The sequence below is a fragment of the Labrus mixtus genome, chromosome 9 (genome assembly GCF_963584025.1).
Source record: "Labrus mixtus chromosome 9, fLabMix1.1, whole genome shotgun sequence".
Taxonomy (NCBI): Eukaryota; Metazoa; Chordata; class Actinopteri; order Labriformes; family Labridae; genus Labrus; species Labrus mixtus.
Window position 1 is genome coordinate 16,693,564 of NC_083620.1, and position 14,375 is coordinate 16,707,938.

Consider the following 14,375-nt stretch of genomic DNA (forward strand, 5'->3'; position numbering starts at 1 on the left):
TGTTGCGGACGCTTTTAGACAAAAATATGACACAAGATATGTAGATCTTTCAAACCTTTGGTGCTTTTCAATACTTTGGATCATCAAAATAGTATTTGGACAACTTTACTTCTTTACAGTATTCCTGCATTTGCAGGAAAGAGATTGACATCGGGTCGACTGTTAATGAACTGGTTGGAATTGTCGCTCAGGCAGCTTATGAAGTCATGTAACGCTTGATACTGGAACAGTTTGAAAAGGTATGAAATGAACAGGAAAGTAATTTTAAAAGTTTTCTACCGTGTTTTTAAAATGTTAATTTAAAGATTTGTTAAGAAGTAATACACATTTTGGCTTTTTTGTGCGGGTTATTTTTATTCCTTTGAATCAGGTTTACATTGTTGTATTTGTTTTGAGGTTTTGGACTGATTTAGAATTGGCATTGTTGCTGAAGTTACATTGTATTTCTACTAATGTAATTGCAGACAATGTGCATTGTAGCGTGTTTCCCTTTGTCAATTGTCATACGTATGAAATAGGTTTGATCCTAAGTGGTAAACATCCTTGATCCTTGACATTGATTCATCTTGTGTCACAATAAACTTAATTATTAGACTGGTAAGCACAATTATAAAAATGCATGTTATTTGTAGTTTAAAGTGTCTCCTTTAGTTTCACCACACAGGTTGTTTTTTTTTTTTGCTATATTTAATATAAACAGATTTGTTTTCATGATATTGACAGAGTTGGTCTTTTTCAGGTGAAGTAAATCATATCCACGACGTCACATTGTGGCTATAGGGCTCGACAGATAAACTGTGATGTTGCATTTCTGTTCCTTCATCTTCTCTGTAAAACGTGGACTTTATAGTGGAAAGAGTATCAAGAATAAGTCAAAAACTCATACAATAACCTGTCTTCCGACCTGTTCGGTCAAAATATGAACCTGCTGACTCTGATGTTCAATAAAAACGTGCATCATTAGAGTGAAATCTGGCCTGTTAGACACAAAGAAGAGTAGAGTGGTGTCATTTAGTCAAATTCAGCAGGAACACACTCAGCTACTGTACTGTCACGGAGCTGGTGCCTCATTAATTCACTCTCCCACGTGGCATCTCTCCACATCTTCCCTGCTGTTCCCTGCCCAGCTTTGCGATAAATATTTGCTATAAAATCCATCCCTCTGCAAATACAAGAAGCAGCTATTTTTTTAAACTGTTTGTGCTGTAACAGGAGTGTCCTTTTAAATTGTGAGTCAGTGCTGCTTTTTTGTTTCTGATGGCTTCAAATAGAAACATTACAGGGAAGACTTGATGTAGATATATGGCAGCAAGCTGAGCAAAAGAACTGCAGCTGAATTATAATTTTTCCAAGACAGAGGCACATCAATTAGAGACAGAAGAGGAACTTCCCTTCAGACAAAAAAAAAGCTTTTGTCAGTATTAACCCTTACATTTAAAAGTTGAAATTACTGGAAAGAGCACTGCAGCAACATAATAAAAACCAGTCGGCTACAGGAGTTTAGATTATTCTCATTGCACCATGAATTGTTGTTTCATTTTACACAGCTGTCGGGCCTCTCGTGTCTTCAATCAATATGAAAATTCACTGACTCCTTCTTGGAGGCCAAGTCAAACTCTAAAACAAAGAAAGAAATTGCAAATTCTCCTCGTCTTCGTCTGCATGTCTGAGCCTCTGACATTCTGAAACCGTAAATGTTCCTTCAACAATCATCCCAGATGATTTCTGTTTCCTGTAATTCTGTGAGCTAAGAAGATTCATCCTTACTCTGAACCCCGACGTATTCTTACAAAGTCATGCCCAGGGTGATATTTACTTTCATGCAGACATGCCAGAAATACATATCTGCACAATGGGTATTCACTTATGGGCAGTCATATCAGCCTCATTCCAGCCTGAGTGAAAGATAAATCATCATAAATCATGGCCGTTATGCCATCCCACAGTCCACACCCTCAAAGTACAGAAAAGGCTCACTAGAATGCCTGGTTTGCAATAAATCATTCAGTCACACCGCCTACATGACACCTACACAAAGCCTACATGTAACCTCTGTGTAACCTCCACACCAGCGCTAACTATCTACCAGACGCCCACTCAGCACAGCTCCCCTCTCCCCGAGGTCCCAGTTTAGACGAAGGACGCAGCTGTTCTGAACACTTTTCCTCATGCGTTTTAATATGCAGTATCATCTCCTTTCCCCCCTTCCCCCCAATTTAGTGACCAAAATCCCTCCTCTGTTTCCCTCTCTGCATGGTGAACCCCCCCAGCCTCCCTATTATTTCTTTTGCAGATCCCCTTTCAGCTCTTTGGCTGACGTCTAAGGCACACATAATTGATGTATGCAGACAAAAAGATTAAGAGTCAGACATACAGTGAGCGGTTGCAGATACAAAAAGAGGTTTTAAATCATGGAGGATGACAGACAATCATGGGTCTGAGTAAGATATCCTCACCTTTCCTGCCTTCACTTTATGAACATTTTGGCTCAGGGCTTTGTTTCCTGCTGAGTGAGCAGGAATAGCAATGAGTGGCATTGTCAAAAGTTTTCAAAATAATATAGGACGCCTACCAGACCTCTAGCAACTCACCCTTAACTCAAGCCCTCAGTTTTGCACAATTTACAACCTTTATATATTTAAACAAAAAATATACCAAATTATCATGCAGCTATCATGAATGGGAAAATGTGCTTGAACGACCAAAGATGTTTTGAATTCCAGGATGTTCACCAATTGTTTTTCTTAAGGACATATTCATTTGGGGCCAAATGATGTACCCATTTTTTGAGCGAGCTTCAAGTGGCCAGACAAGGAACTGCAGCTCTTGGCAACTCCATGTTGGCTTCAAATAGTCAGATCCGAATGTTGGGGGTTCAGTTTACAAAGACTTATTAAACAAATAAAGTAAATTTAGGTGACTTATTGTTTTTATTTGTAATTTGATTTATTTAGTCAATCGTAAAGCTGTTCTATAAAAAGGTGTGACAAAGATACTGTATCAATTTATCAGCAGTAAAGAACTATCATGAGATCAAGCATTTCACCAAAGGGTTATGTTGATAACAGCCACAACTTGAAATCTATATTTTATTAAGCCGGTATTACTTTCTGCCACGACATGGATTTTTGGCATAAAAATGTTTGGTTGTGGACACACGAGGCAACACTGGTTGTTCAGCCTGCCGGCCACAGTGGCGGATAAATAAAAGTAGCATTAAATAGTGATTTGTGACAGACAATGCATCAGATTGAGTCCTCCTCTGCAAGTTTCGCTCTGACACTCAGGACAGACAGCAGTCCCACACGCCCACTGATCAAATGGCACCGTCTTCTCCTCGCATCAGAGCGGGTGTCAGCGTTTACAATGAAAGTCAATTTCCCCTCTACAAGTTTCAGCAAATAAATCAAAATGAAGTGGGTGTGCTCGCCCGCAGTGAGTCTCTTCCTCTCTGTCTGGGACTTTGACACAGGCTATGTTCTTAAATGGGTTTGCGTCACCATTACAACAGGTCTGCCTGCTGAACGTGTGCTTGAACTGATGACTTGCTTGTCTTAAGTCCAAGATGCGCTCTGTGGCTTTGACTCTAAAACTCCCCAGGGTGTTGTTGAAAATCTCCACTAACTGTTGCTCTGCAAGTTCATTCGATAATAACCGCAATTCAATTCTGACAAATCCTTCACAATAAAAGTCCCCGTGTTTAATGTTGTGGAATTGCTTTTAATTTGAAAGAGCCATGTTAGGAAATGTGGTGTTTTCAGCAGCAGAAAATTAACACAACTCTGCAGGAGAGACACAAAACTTAAAACCTCACAGACTCAGCGACAAACTACAACACTGAAAAGTGAACACACCGTGACTTTTAAAGAAATAGCATTCTCTGGTCTAATGCAGAGAAACGAGTTGAGTATCTTATCCCAGGCATTCATATGCAGGATCCATTTCCATACTATACCGCGATACAATACTGTTGCCGCAAGAAAAATACTGTGATATGATTTTTAGGTCATATCACCCACCACTAGTAAGCATTCTTATGACCTTATACTGAAGATAACATATTATCTAGCAATGATGTGTTCTATTTTTGAACAGGTGCCCAGCAGACATAAAAGTATCTTTTATTGTATTAGTGTTAATGGATTATATAACTGGAGTGACTGCTAGTGGAGAAACTTTAATAATGGCTGCTTGTTTCTGTCTGTTTAGGGCAGCGAAGTCAGACCTGATCAGACGAGGATTATTGGTGGGTCAGCCGCGGAGATCAAAGCCAGCAGTGAACAGTTGGACAGGCAGAGCAGAGAGAGACAAAGAGCTAAGAGGATTCAACCATGCAACAAAAATTCTCTTTCAAGATCTGTGCACTTGGAGGGTGGCTTGACACACTTTCTTTACATCCAGCCAATTTGTTCCCGCCTAATTAGATCACTCCTGCTCTGTCTCACCCAATCTGGCCAGTGATGAGAGAGTTAATGAGGGAAAGTTTACATCACATCTAACTGTAACACAAAGTGGACAAGTGTGTGTGAATTTGACAGGGCGAGGGCAGCGGGGGCACAGGGTCGGACGGTAATGGCAGCAGCATATTCAGGCCTCCTACTCTGGAATGCAGAGTGAGGGAGAGAGACAACACTGCAATTCACTCGCGGAGAGCCGCTGAACTATTCTTAGGACAGTATGTGAAGTAGACCCCCTTCCTCCCTTCCCTCGGGGGGGGGGGCTCTGCAAAGAGTCGAGATGGACGAGTGGACATGGTGTCTATTAAGGTACAGGGCAGGGGAGTGAGGCTTTAGAGAAAAAAAGCAAGAGGATAAAAAGTTAAGCTCCAGTGAGGCAAAGCTCGGTCAGCTCGGTGTGAATGGAGCAGTTCACTGTGTCGATGAGAAGCCTCTGTGAAGAGCCTTTTGTAAACGTACAGCGGCACAATGCATGGAGCCCCCGAGGACTCTCTCCTCCTCTCATGTGACCTCTCACAAACACTCACACACAGACAGCACACATACTTTCTCTTTTTTTTTTCCAGTCTTACTGCCTAGACTTAACAGAAATTTTTATCTTTTAAATGCAAGTCAACAGCTGGCGGAGTGACTCTACAAGGTTACATCTACTGCAAGAGAAAAAAAAAAAAAGTCACTTTCTGTGCTGTCTCACCCAGCACACACGCCAGTGAGATCACTGCAGCGCCACACAGAGTTCAAACAGAAGGGGAATTCAGTAGAAGACAGTGTCACCAGTGACAGTGACAGGCTCAGTTTTTTTTTTCTTCTTCTTCTTTGTTTTCTCATCTCTTTTGCTTTTATTTCTCGCTCCTGTGTGAATGAGTCATTGAGAGGATGGGGGCGCAGACACACACCAAGGCCCTGGCAGTGCACGGTCCTACTGTTATCAGGCAAACATGGCTGAGTCGTCTGCAGCTCAGTCACAACAAATGTCAAAGAGCTATTCATCTCCTCTGATCCCCTTTTCTTTTCTCTATAATTTACACACAGACACACAGTCACACACACACACACACACACACACACACACACACACACACACACAAGGGTGACACCAGAAGCATACACTCTAAGTAACAAAGAGTCAAAACTGAGGAGCAGGGTGCATGTAATCCAGTTGATTCAAAGAGAGGATGGGGGAATAAAGGAAGTGTAAACAATTAAAGAATGCATGTAGAGATGGAGAAAGCAAAACAAGGAAAAAAAGGTGAGATTTTAAAAAAGGGGGGGTGGGTGAGGAGGGGGCGATGGGGTGAAGATGGGGAGGTTTGACAGGAGGAAGAGAATAAATATGTGTCAGCCTGCTGAAGAAATCTCACACACACACACACACACACACACACACACACACACACACACACACACACACACTTGGGTTTCAGTGCACAACAAAGACTTCCACAGAAGTGCACAGCATGGTTTTGCAATAAACGCTGCATGGCGTGTGTTCAGAAACACAAAATGTAAGAAAAGAGACAGAGAGAGAGAGAGATAGAGAGAGAGACAGAGAGAGAGAGAATCCCTACATCCTGTCCCACAGTGTCAGGGCGTAAACAAACATTCACAATCTGGTTTAGCACGTTTAAAGTGTAAGATATGAAAAGACGCAAACTAAGGCGAAGAGGGGAGATGCAGCATGTAGTGAGTATGTGTATCGTCATGCAATGGTTGCAATAGGTCACAAAACTTGTTTTCATGGTCAGTGTCTGCTGATCAGTGCCAGATAGTTCTGTGCAGCTGTGCTAGTTTAGCTTCAGTTTAATGGCAGTGTCCCCTAAACTTTAGTTTAGACCACAATCATAATATTACTAATTTCATAGTACTATATTCTTTTGAACTGCATGTAGGCCTTTGAACATTTGGAATTTGTTGTGTGAGCATCAATGCTATCCATACCACAGGGGTGGTCACCCATCTGTTACTTCAGGGGGCTTTGGGCTCCCATCCATGGTGGTCGCCATGCTGGAAATGCTGTCTCAACCTAAGTTTCAGTCAACCTAACGACATGCCAAGAGCTGGAGCTGAAGCGGGTTTTACGCCTCTTTTCATACTGTTACGTCGCGCCCGCCTGTCAACCAGGTCATTTATGTGCTTTATTGTGAATAACGCTCATCCTTCATAAAATCTAAATGGATAAGATATCAAAAAATTTGAGAAATAAGCTAATCAGACCAATTTCGTTCTTTAAACTAGGCTGTAAACATGTTCATTTGTACTGTAAAAACTTGTGTATGTGACTTCCAATGCTCCTGCAGCCAGCCTCAAGTGGACACTCGACAAAGTGCAGGATTTTGCACTTCCTCGTGGGCTTCATTTTTCAACACCGGAGGTTGCGTCTTGATCCATGCTTGTTTTATGACTGAGGAGAGGTGATACAACTTTGACTTGACATTGCAATGTTAAAGCCAAAAGCTCCATCCTTTTTTTTGTTTCTGCTTTGAGTTTCTTTTCTCTCACTGCTGATGGTCATACAATCTTAATGTGGTCTGATTTCTGAAACTGACACTAGAGGAAGAGAATGACTGAATCGGCAGGCCCTGAAATAAATATGATTTGTGATGTGAAGCAGCTGATAAGACAAAAGCATCAGAATCTGTTTTACAGGAGTGCAAAGAAAACCATCTTTATGAATAGTTTTAAGCAAGTTATCTAAAAATCTTACGAGTGCACTCAAACAGGAAAGTGTTAATGCTAGTAAGACACATCATTGTACATTGATGCTTACCCTAACCCTAACCCCTGAATGTACAACTGGAAAATATCAGCTCAATGATTCTAACAGGACAAGTTATCTGCAGTCTAGAGGCTCCTCTGGGAGGTGAGACAGATCTACCCTCACCCTTCCTCCCTCATTTACTTCCTGGTTCCCCCCCCCCCCCCCCCCCCCCCCTCTTTCTGGTTTAGCTCTCTGAACTGATAAGACTGTTGATGTCTGACCAAATTATGAGCTTGGGTCTAGCTACACTCTGGTCCTACCTTGCCCTGTCCAGATGTAATGAGAACCATGTGACAGACAAGATCAGAATCTGCAGATCCAGTCTGCCTGCTGTTCAGGATTGTCATCGGCTACAATTAGAAGAATAACTCTGATGCGAGAGGTTACACTAAACAGCAAACTGGATTTATAAAGCCTAATGTATAGTGTGGGAAAAGATGTGCAGCAGATGAGATGGAATGAGAAATACAAGAGGGGGACAAAAGTGGAGATATGCAGAGAGAGAGAGAGAGAGATAGGAGCACTTCCTGTTAGAATTCCATCCTAATTGACCTTTCTCTGTTGCCGTGGTAACAGAGAAAGGGCTGTGGGGAGAGTTTTCTAATTATTACAGCTAATCCAACCAGCATCTCTCCTGTGGGAGAACTGGTTTGCAGCATTATAAGTTTGACTAACTTGCATGAGACGGGCATATTAGTTGGGGTTATTTCCTGCCAACGTCTGATTAGACAACAACCGTCTTCTTGGAACTGAGCAGCGCACTGTGGTCAAATCAACCAAGATCAGCTTAAGCAAGCACAGATCAATTTGCACGCTACACGATTTAAACACGCAGGCCTGTTTTCACATGCACACACACTGTTCATGATGGACTGTTCAGCAATCAAAAACAATCCAACCCTGGCAGTCCACATGATGTGAGAGAGCAGAGTCAGACTGACAGCATGTCTCCAAACCACCCCTCTGCACCCTCAACATATCACTGGGGCATACTGGGTAAACCTAGACACCCCCCTCCTTACTCACCCCAGTACTCAACCCCACACTGTCTGACACACATTTCAGCTCCAGACAGACAGACATGCCTAGAAGAGGTATTTTACTAGAAAAGCAGACACATACTCATAGACCACGACTAGTATAAGCCCAGGAGACAAAGAAATAAAGGCTGTTGTAAATGCAGATTAAGACAAAGCAGAGAGAATTAAGATAACGTAACGAGACAGGCCAAAACGCAGTCCAGTCTCCAGAGAGAGGAGAGGAGAAGAAAGGAGATCTGAAATAGCAAATTCTCTTTTCTTTCTTTGTTCTTTTCCATAAAGTTTTAAGTGGTAGGATTTTTCTTTTTTTTAATGGTATAAAGCTGGAAAGTGAGAGAAAAGACTAAAGAGAAACAAAAGGAAAGTAAATGAATTATGGAATCTCTTTTTTTTGTATTTAAGAACATTCAGTGTTAAGGGCAAAAACACTGCACTTTGATGACTTGTTCAGGAGAGCATGAGCAGGCACATATGCGTGGACGTGAACCACACTGTTTTTAAAAAAAATAAACCATGCTGACAGGTTTTTGCACATTTAATCTCATTCACTATAAACCACATAGATCTAACATCACAGTCAGCCAGTTTCCAAATACGCTTTTTTTTTTTTAAGGATTTTATCTCCATACAGAAGAAACATGCTTGCAGAATGATAAGATGACCCAACAATATAACCAATAAAAAAATCCTAAAAGAATGACATCATCATTTGGCATGTAAGGTGATTGTTTTGTTGCAGAGGTGAGAAAATACTCAAGAATAAATAAAATGGCGCTGAAATAATACTCTGAATTATCATTATGTTAATCAAGACAAGATAAGTGACAATAGTGTCTTCAATCTTATTTGATTATTTTGGAAAATGTTCTATTTACTATACAAAAGAAGGGCATACCTCAGAGGACTCGAAATTGTGATGAGCATTTTCACAATTTCCTGACCTGTATCCCGACAGCAGTCCATAACCATGAAGTGTAGCAATCCATGAATTGACAAGATGATTAGCAGATGATTCATGCTCATTTGTAAGCAGCAGGGACAAGCCAAAAAAAACTTGCAATCATAGAAGTTAACAGCCGGCTTCATTCATGCCTCGACAAATGGTAAGCAACAGCAGCACCAATAATAACGTGACTTGCAGCAAATAAGTGCAATCAGTAAAAAACAACAACTATATAATGGTTATAAAACGACATTCCTTCACTTTATAGGATTACAGGGCCATATCTCTGATTGGAAAACAAATTCCCAGCTAAAGCCTGGAAACTTGGGTTTAAATAGCCAATATGTAATCAGGCATGAATCTAGTACCATAAGGGCAGTGAGGATGCCAAGTGTAAGGGCTGGCGTTATCTGGTGCCAAAGGACAGAAAGGACCAGGCTGATCTAGCACCAAACATTAGGATATGGTGTGGAAAATGCAGGAGCATGCAGATGGCCTTCAGCAACCAGGACTGGAGACTGCATACAGGCATCCCTGTGCTACTGGGCAAATAAACCCTGAGCTGCAGAGGGGTTGCCAGGGTGGGCAAGTTTGCCCCCGTCTCTGGCTGCGTGGTGAGTGTGGCTGGCATCCTCCAGGCATGGCATGACATGTGGTTCATCCCAGCAGGCAGCCGGAGTCACAACAAGAATGACACTTGTGCCTACACGGCTATGCTGCTCACTTTTGCTAAGAGGCATAATGAACACATTTATTCTTGTGCCAATAATAAGCAGTGATGTGTCTCAGTATGAATTTTCTATGTCTTTCACAAGCTTGATACAAACCCTTGAAGTATGTATAAGCTTATGTTTTACTCTCCTCTTGCCTCTGTGTTTTATATTTAACTTCTTTTTAATATGATGTACTGAAAATGTATCATGGAAAAGGTCCCATGGTCACTGAAGCAACAAACCATTAAAAAGAAAACCTAAACCACCATTAGACCCTTCATTCTTGTATCTGTCTACCCTTCCAAGCTGCATGCATTTCTGATGACGGGTGGGCTAACCACTGTGAGAAACAGTGAAGGAGTCAGAGAGCTGTGATTGCTTTCACAGAGCACTTCATCACAGGAGAAATTGCAGCTTGCACCAGGGGGATTTACCAGGTATCATGTATGCTCTAAACTCTGGAAAACACAAGCACACGCTCCAGAAATGGATGTAACCCGACTGAGGGCCCACGCAGAGCAGTGGGGCTGAAGAAAACAGTGTCAGAACTTTACTAAAGAAAAATAATCAGAATAAGCATTGAGGGACGGGGAGTAAAAGTCAATGGAGGGGGGGGGGGATTATGTGAATGAGGAAAAACTGGTTACTATGAAAAAGAGAGAAGGGTCAATGGGAGAGAGAGAAAGAGGCCTATGCTTCATTGAGTGCTGTGCCATAGGGCCTGATTCTGCTGACCTGGTTTCTTTTACCAACAAAGGCCATGCATTAACACACTCACAAAAACGTACATACACACACATGCTCCCAACGCCTATGGTCATTTACACGCCCACTTGACCTAAGCCTGTGCACACATTTACACACATGCTTACTCTGCTACAGCTAAGCCCTCTCTCTTAATATCCTCATTCCTGCATCCTCTAGCTTTATAGATCTGTAACTTAGAACAGGAAGTAACCTGTCTCTTGCATTAAAGGATGTTTTTTTTTTTTGCCCGGTGTAAGTCACAAGTGTCAGTCGTGGGTTTCAGTTCACACGTAAAACAAAACGAAACTTCACACTTGCCATAAAACGGTTAGTTTGTTCTGGTAAATTCTGCACAGTTGCGCCTGTGGGAGATGTGACAGAAACACATATTTGAGAGATGCTTACATGTAGACTGTTGGACAATGTGGCGGAACAGTAGGCCTACTGTAAAAATGTTTCAAAGTATAACTGAAACACTGTAATACACGGTGTTAATGGTTGGAGTTGAGGCAAGGTACTTGAGTTTCATGGTGTGATACAAAGTCTCCCTCTCTGATAACCTTCCTCCATCTATGTGTATCACTTCTTTTCTTTTTTTTTTTTAAATGAGTCACTTTCTTGTAATGTCTGTGCTTAAAGAACCCAGCAGTACTCAACGTGTGACTTCTGCTGTAGGGCTCCGAGGCGAGGCAGTGATGCTCAGTGAGCCGTTACAGCGGTGCAACACGTGTATCCGTGTCCTAAATGATACCAACACAAGGTGACCCACAAGTCAATTTCTACATGCGTCAAGGGAATCAATAACACGACTGTGCTGAACTCCATTTGACAAACGCGTACTGTCAGTAAACCTTTACTCTTAAGGCTCCGTTTTTTTCTGTCCTACTTAGCTGACCAAGTGCTCATAGATTTTTGTTTTTTTCAGCGAGACATGCATGGAAAAAAGAAAGATTTTATCCTTTGTGACGCTTTTCTTTTTTTTAAATCCCATCTGCCATGCCTTAAAAGATTTAACTTACGTACTGTATTTTCCCTCTTTATTCTAATCAATTGTCACTATGCTTTGTTATGGCCGTGTCCCACTGACACACTAAAACACCAGAGTGAAGAGGATGTAGCGTAGCAGCAAATAGACTCGAGTGGAGTGACCTTTCTCTATGCTAATCTCTACAGAATGGACACGCAAAGACACACACACACACACACACACACTCACACCCTGCAAAGGTAGAGGATTTGTCCTTTGCTGTATGAATGAAAAGGACAACATCACAACACAAATCCGTCTCCTTGTGTGTGTGTGTGTGTGTGTGTGTGTGTGTGTGTGTGTGTGTGTGTGTGTGTGTCTGTGTGTGTCTGTGTGTGTCTGTGTGTGTGTGAGAGAGGGTGGCTGCTTTCCCCCTCTAGATTCCCCCTCCTCCCACTATCGCATGTGTCAATCAGAGCCTCTTATTATACAGGGTGACACACCCACTAGAGCATACATTTCACAATTCACGACATTTAAATAGCACGATAATAGAATTGGTCGTAAATCAAACCCCGTGCTCGAATTGTTCTCCCTCTCTGCTCCTCCCTCCATCTTTTTCCTGCTGTTTGTTCACCGCTGTGCAGATGTAAACCGCTGCCCGAGTCATGCCGCATCCCACTATCACACTACAACCACCAGACCGCTATTTACTGCATTTCATTCACCTCAGCACAGACACACTGGAATAAACTCCAACCCACATGGGGATATGATAGGCTCTACGACTTTACAGCCACACAACAAGCCAATAAGCGTGTTCTTTTCCTTAATAGTAAAAAAAAATGGTGGAATGAATCGCCTCCTGAGCATTTTTCAGTACGAAATGTGTTGAACTGGTCCCTTCTGCAGGAGCAATGGGCACACACTGAACAGCACCGCTGCACTGTGCAATTTCAGCTCATCCATTGCAAAGGAAAGATGCAACATGAATGTCAATGTCAGTTGCAGTGGTACGGATGAGAGCGATCCTAATTCATTCCAGATGTAGCCTGCAGCTTTGCACCCATACAGCAGCAAATATGACAAAAAAAAAAAAAAAAACACACACAACAACTTGGGCCCACAGGTGGTGATGCGTTTTTCCACTATCACCATGTTTTGTAGTTTTTTTTTGTGGTTTTTTTTCTTTCTCCCAATTCATACGGCTCCACTCACCGTCGCTGCAGAGTGTCTGACTGCGTTGCATGCTGTCTGCCGGATCTCCGCCGCGCTCCCCGGTTTCAGAAGGTTCTTGGTGAATCTCCGGGTCGACTCGGCTGCCATCTCCTCATCTGAGCGGTCCCCGGATTTTACCCACAATTCAGCCTGCTGGTTTTTTTTCCTGCTGCAGTCAGACCCTGGTCCTCCTCGCTCCTAACATGAGCCGACCGAGCTGTGTTTACACACATACACACACACACACACACGCACGCGTACGCGCACACACCACGTGCACACACACGCACAAACGCTTCACACACACTTTCCGCCCATACGCGCAGAGCTACGAGTGTAGAGGATGCCTGTGCGCTTAAAAGTCCTGTCAAACCTGACACAATCAAAAGCAGTCCATCCGGTTATGACTTTAAAAATAAAAGTACTCTTGCGAACTCGAACAAGGTGGAAGATTGACAAAGAGCAGTGCTTTTATTTTAAAGGCTAACGCATCCATTGCAGTGTAGGCTAGATGTTTCCTATTTTTGGTTAATTTAACCAGAAACATTTTACTAGGAATATGTAATTTTTACTGTGTTTTTTATTCACTTAATTATAAACATGTATTTTTACACATTAAAGCCTATCAGAACCAAATGTCTTTGCAGCCTTCAGATAGCCTACATCCAGAATTCAACAGTAGTCTAATAGGCTAAACTGCTCACATTGATTTGACCAGGGTGTTTCAGGCTATACTGTATACATAATGTATCTCAAGGGGAGCTCTGAAATGTCAACTTCTCATCAACAGTCCGGTCACGACCGAGAGAGAGTGGAGCAGCATTTACAGTGAGGTTACAGGATGAGGGGGGAAACATATGTCAACAGCGACTCGTGGTGGTAAGGAAGGATTATGACATCTAATAAACTAACCAATAGAACCCCCTCTAGTGATTTGTTCCTAACTTTTCCCTTCTGGTGTATTTTCACTTTGGCTACCAAAACGCCCAGGGAAAGTCCTTATACGTAGAAAACCGAACTGGCAATAAAATGAAATATCTAAACTCTGATCAATTGTATTGGTTTGTTATTGGCATGATATTATTAGGCCAAGGGCCTTTATTCTATGATGATGGTGCTCCATAAATGCTGTTTTGCAATTGCTTCTAAAAGGACCAATTGAAATCACACGTATTGGCTTAGGCCAACTTTTTATTTATTTATATGGTGCTCTGCCTCCCTCTTGTGTACACATGTAGATCTGCAGTATAAAGTTTGAAGTTAGAAGACCTCCTTTATGAATCCCTCGAGGAGAAATTCATTTTTACACTTTGTTGTTGAGACATACTACACACATTGAAATACACACATGCACTTACAGAGAGATGTCAGACAAAGGGGATGCACAGTTGGGCCTCGGTGCCTTGCTCATGGACTCCTCGGCAGTGCTCAGGATGTGAACTGGTACCTCTCCATCTTCCTTACCAATTTCCAGACTTGGTCTACTGGTCCTCACCCAGGGACTTGAACCGACAACCCACCGGTTCCCAATC

At 42.2% G+C, this 14,375-nt stretch overlaps 1 protein-coding gene across 1 annotated transcript in view; it reads right to left on the reverse strand.

The window, feature by feature from the left end:
• dock10 (dedicator of cytokinesis 10) overlaps positions 1-13,116 on the reverse strand; it is a 65,452-nt gene extending 52,336 nt beyond the window's left edge. Inside the window, exon 1 of the mRNA XM_061046572.1 lies at positions 12,844-13,116. Coding sequence (XP_060902555.1) covers positions 12,844-12,951 — 108 coding nt within the window. The 5' untranslated portion in view covers positions 12,952-13,116. The remainder of the gene's footprint in view (positions 1-12,843) is intronic.
• Between the last annotated feature and the right edge of the window lie 1,259 nt (positions 13,117-14,375).